At 38.6% G+C, this 5,473-nt stretch overlaps 1 protein-coding gene across 2 annotated transcripts; it reads right to left on the bottom strand.

Moving 5' to 3' along the window:
• Positions 1-587: 587 nt before the first annotated feature.
• LOC142385669 (high choriolytic enzyme 1-like) lies at positions 588-4,683 on the bottom strand. Of its 2 annotated transcripts, none has more exons than XM_075472394.1 (10): positions 4,651-4,683; positions 4,458-4,558; positions 4,180-4,210; positions 4,035-4,085; positions 3,542-3,673; positions 3,337-3,457; positions 2,211-2,389; positions 1,678-1,759; positions 1,341-1,465; positions 588-1,212 (listed from the first exon to the last, which is right to left on the bottom strand). In XM_075472394.1, coding segments are annotated over exons 2-10 (777 nt in total). In that variant the 5' UTR covers positions 4,512-4,558; positions 4,651-4,683; the 3' UTR covers positions 588-1,210. The 2 variants fall into 2 exon arrangements, with proteins under 2 accessions (XP_075328509.1, XP_075328517.1); XM_075472402.1 differs by having other exon boundaries at positions 4,458-4,542; positions 4,651-4,674.
• Between the last annotated feature and the right edge of the window lie 790 nt (positions 4,684-5,473).

The following is a 5,473-nucleotide window of genomic DNA, read 5'->3' as shown; positions in this document are numbered from 1 at the left end:
CCTCGTAAGAATCAAATTGTGTTTTACTAGTTAAACTTTCTTTTTCATGTGACTGAACCTGCATTCACATTCTGCAACGCTGCAGCAGGGCAACTTAAATTGAGATTTTAAAGAACATGAATCGTGGCTACTGAGAAATGTGGCAACTTTTGTTGCTACCTTTTTGTGGTATTTGATTTGCTTCTTTGTTTGCCAGTGAAGAACATCCTCAGCTGAAGCATAGAGCTTGACTTTAAGTTACACATCGAATGCACCTTTCAGTTTTCTTTAAATATCACTGGCATCCATTTGTATCCTCAGTTACTCGTGCTGTTATGAGCGACACATCTCAGGAAACCACAGATTATAAGAGCTGATATATCTTGTGATATAATTCACGAGGAGAATGAAATCAGTGAAATGTTTGACTGTAACTTAGCACAGAATATAGCTTAAACTGCTGCATGTATGTGTCATTAGTTTACTTCAGGGAGCCTTTGAGCAGTCATGGTGTTACTGCTCATATCCATCAACAAACACTCCCACTGACAACCTGTATCATGCTGCACAATCCTGTAAAATAATGGACCAGTACTGCCATCTTATGTCACCGTATGATTTTATTTTTTATTGCAGAAGCTATTACAAAGTCATTGATTACAGATATAGTAGATCTGGAAATTATACACCTCCCCAAAAAAGCAAGACTCTGCCAAGTTATCAATTATTGCTGAACATTTACAACAAGTACTGACTAATATTGGATGAGTTAATGTTCTGTGTGTTTCTAGTTTGACATGAGAGTAAGAGAAAAGTCTCATCCACCACTGATAGTTTGTGTATTTTGCACCCACTTAATTCATTTCACAAGCCGGCAAGATGCATTCACTGCCATCACCAAAACAAAGCAATGCAGAGATGAGCAAATGTATACAATCAGATTACAGATGCTGAAAGAAGGCTGAAATACCCCCCAAGAATACAAGCACAAGGTCGGACCTCAGCAGAAAGATCCACAGAAGTCACGATGCTTTCAAAAGTGGCTTTTTATCTCCTGGAAATGCCAATTAATTGCTTTTATGCTACAGAAAAAACAGCTCACACAAAAGCATGAATGAGCAGCTTTTTTTGGCCCTTTGAGATGATATTCTTGCAGGAGACAAAATCTGGACCTTTGATGTAAAGCTGACGAGCTGAGATACCTGCAGGCCGACCACCTTATGTCACCATGTTCTAGTCGGGGTAAAAAGACATAAAACCTCATTAATATGAGAGTAATAGCTGAGTTTTTAACAACAGAACTCCTCAATGAAATATATGACCTATATAATACTATATTACGGGGTTTATTTTGTACTCACAGCATCCGTAGAGCCTGTTGACACGGGCGATGTCGTTGGCGCTCATTTCTCTGGCATTTCCAAAGCTCAGGTTAGGATTTGATTTGGCAACGATTGTCGGTTGCCCGTTTCTGGAGAAGGCCAATCTTAAAGAAGGCACAAACACATTTATTGAGCTATGCACTGATTCCAATAAATCCATGAAGCTGCAACCTTTGCAGTATGATTCCTTTTGTTTCTGGACAAACCAGCAGCAACGTGTAGGCCTGCTTTCATTCTGCGTCTGCAGCCGACACACAAAGCTGAGACTCTCAGACGACCTGTGCACACGTGCACCAACTCACACCCAGAGACTCACCTGCTGTAATGCATGACCGAGTTGAAGTCATATGGAGTCCCCAGGTTGTTAGTGTTAGCCTTTACAAAGTTGTGTTCTGTTCCTGTGCACACAAAGTATCATAATTAAAAAAATAGTTTATGAAAATAACACTTAAAGGCATGGTTGGTAATCCTGGTCCGTCTATGCTGAGAGTAATCTATACATGATGTATTTAGAAAAAGGGCTGAAAGTAATCAGACCTCTGTGGCAGCTGCAGGACTGACAATAAGCTGACCAATCCAAGCTCCTCGGGCCAAGGACAAAAAAAACAATCAGATGCCTTCATGTCTGGTTCTGCCCGTTCAATATCGGTACAGCGATATCGGTCAGGCCAACCATGCCTATAAATGTTTGGTTTTGTGTCGCTGTTTGTATTGGATTTTTTCAACTGGAATCCTACGAGGTTATTAAGGTTACTGTCATCTTATTATTGTGTAAAAATATTTTATTCTGAGAGTAGAGGTGAAAATCAAAAGGAAAAGCAAAGCTTGTGTGCTTGCGTGCTTGTTTACCTGGGAGAATGTTCTGGGTGAGGATCTGGACGTATTGGTCTCTGTCAGAGCGAACCTGCTCGTGGTGGAAGCCCAGAGCGTGGAGGACCTCGTGCTGCACCGTGGACCGGTACAAACAGCCGTTTCTCCTCAAGGACACATCCTGAGGTCCGCCCTGACGGCCCAGGTAAGACCAACACCTTGAAAATGGACATTTCGGATTTATTTTGGTTCGCCATTGTTACTTTAAAGTAAAGTCTGCTGGTCAAATGGACAATCTGCAGCCCAGCGGTTCAGATCCAGTGATCCACCTGCTATGCTCCTTCAGGTGTTAAAAAAGGTGAAATAACAAGTAACAAGTGTGCTGGATGCAAGGAAAATGTTATCACTGTTGTTTTTAAGACATGGAAAGTAGATCTGCACTGGAAAAAGTCTAAGTCTTACCAAGTATATTTGTCTCATTTCTAGTCAAAATATCTCATTACACTTAATATAAGACACAACTGCCTAACAAGTACTATTTCAGCCAGATATAGGGACTGGTCTTAATACAATACATCTGGAATATCTTGTAAACCTTGAAAGTCTTGTAAACAAATTGTTTTGAGTCGGATTTTATATGAAACAAGCTTCTTTTTTTTTCATTTGAAGAGGTTTTTAAGCCAATTTCAAGATCACTTTTATCTCAAGAGTCCCAAATATCACATCTTATTTCAAGAAATCTTGACAAGCCGATTTTCACTAGTTCCATTGGCAGATTTTTTTTTTGCTTATTTCAAGCAAAAACATCTTGTATTTGCTGTTTGTCTTACTCATTTTTGGAGGGGCATTATTTTCCACTGCAAGTAACAAGTGTGCTGGATGTAAGTAAAATGTTATCACTGTTGTTTTTAAGAACTGGAAAGTAGATCTGAAGCTTCCTCATACTTCTACTTTACTAAAACCCTTTTTCCTGATCGACCTGATGAATATACAGGCTAAGATTTTACTTTAGAATTACACGTCTGATTTCTTTCGGAAGTTTCTCATTTCTTTTATTTTTTGAAGACTCTTGAAGCTTTCTTACTCATAGATGTGTAACAATCGTGTTAATGCAGCAAAAGCTGTCAGATATATGCAGGGAAGGAAGAAGAGACTAAGTTCCCACCCAGTTCCAGAGAAGAAGTTGAGGTAATCGCGATGCCCGGGATTCCTCCAGTGGAAGCGGATGCAGGTGGACCGGTGGAAGGAGAGCAGGCCGTCGATGATGATGTTGCGCTCGGAAGTGGCTGCAGGGAAAAACAGGAGGCTGATGAGACAAGTCTTACAATCACAATATGATTGTCTGTCAGATAAATGTCAGAGCCACTCACAGTAGGAAGGGGAGATGGTGATGGGCACGTAGACATAGCCTCCTTCTTTAGGCCACTTGCAGCCTGAGGCTGTGCACGGGACTGCATTCCTGCTTCTGGACGGGGCGATGTCGTCATACATCAAGTGTGTCTCTGCAACACGACAAAAACACACACACAAGTTTACACAAGGTTACAAGTTTCACAAGACAAAAGAAAACACTTACGGCTGCAGGAAACTTTATTTTAGTAGTAATTTTTTACTACTAATGTTTTACGACAATTTCATTAATAATCTATCATATTTAAGAAAACACAGGCAAATATTTGGAGTTATTCCTCAACACAACTCTTAAATAATCAACACAGAATCATAGCAGCTGACAGTTTCTTTTCTATTAATCAACTGTTTCTTTTTTTCTGCTCTTCAATCAGCTGCATCTCTTTTTTCTTCTCCTCACAGATGCTTATATTTTCTCCAGAGAAGTCAGATTAAGGGAGATTTGTGTCTTACTTATGTCAGCATTGGCTTTTGAGATGATTTCAGAGGCGCTCGTGGACTCATCTGAGAAAAACAAGATACAGACACATGGAGATTAAAGTATCCAAACTTATTATGTTGACTTCAGGATCTGTAAATCATTTATTATTCAACTCACCGATTTCATTTCCACTGTCAGACTGTGCACTCTGCAAAACAAATGCATACATTTCCACATTTTTTACAACATTTTCTATTGTTTTATGACATTTTAAGCAGGTATTTTTGTTGCTGTCAAGTGAAAACCAGACATCTGTATAATGGGTTTTAAATTCTCCTGAATCCTAAAGGCTTGGAAACCATCAGAATCCTCTCAGAGATATTTAAAAAAAAAAATCAAAGCAAGTTTGTTAAAATACAGCTGAAAAGCAGCCTGCGTCGTTCTCACTAACTTACCAGAGGAACAGCCGTCATCGAGAGGAAGAGGAGGAGGAGGAGAGCTGGGGTCATGATGGCGGCCCTCTGTAGAACAACGTCAGACCTGGAAAAGCAAAAATCTGAACAGTGGTCGGAAATTAAGACCAAATCTGGTCAGTAAGCGTTGAAGATATGAGAAATTAGATGAGAGATAAGATGAGAGAGGAGTTACCTGTTGTTCAAGGAGTTTGATGCCAGATGCAGCAGGTGCTCAGCTCCTCGTTATTTATGTACAACTCACAGAAGGTGTGGCTGAAGCTTTGCGTCAGTCTGTACACGACAGCTGTCAATCATTTATGTTATTTACATAACATATGTGTTGAAAAACTGAGCAGTAATTTTCCATGAAGGAAATCAAATCAAAGACACAATTACTTATCTGAGGGATGTATTCAGATTTTTTCATTATTACCCCAATAAAATGCTGTTATTACACACTGCATAATACATTACTTTCTTATAAGACAAGATAAGATAAGATATAAGATAAGTATGGATAACAAGAGAGCCATAAGAGCTCTGTGAGATATATACACACACAAGGGATATTAATAATAGAAATATAAATTAAGAAAATAATGAGTTTGTACGGACAATGATACACTATATACAAACAGCATTTAACTATTAATGAGTGCAAATATTTCATTTCTAAATGTGAAAAGAAAAGATTAGCATCTCGTGTAGAAAGTTAACACTTAGACCTGTTAAGAGGAATTTAGCCATATAAAAAAAAAAAAAAAAAGTAAATGAGAACCAGAGAATTAGGTAAGAAGATGGGCTACTGCGGCCACATGATGCAGGCCTACTTATAAATGCACCTGAAGTCAGAGAGAATCAGCACAAAAATCACCTTGAAATAGTTGTAGTTTTTGCAATTCATATTATTTATTTTTTACATTTATAGAAGAAAAGTACAAGAGGACTTTAAAACTATGATTAATTAAGACTCAACAATAAAAACACTACTCTTTTAAATGTATTCACCTGGAGAT

Source organism: Odontesthes bonariensis, chromosome 1, assembly GCF_027942865.1.
Source record: "Odontesthes bonariensis isolate fOdoBon6 chromosome 1, fOdoBon6.hap1, whole genome shotgun sequence".
Taxonomy (NCBI): Eukaryota; Metazoa; Chordata; class Actinopteri; order Atheriniformes; family Atherinopsidae; genus Odontesthes; species Odontesthes bonariensis.
This window is presented reverse-complemented; position numbering and strand designations above follow the sequence as displayed.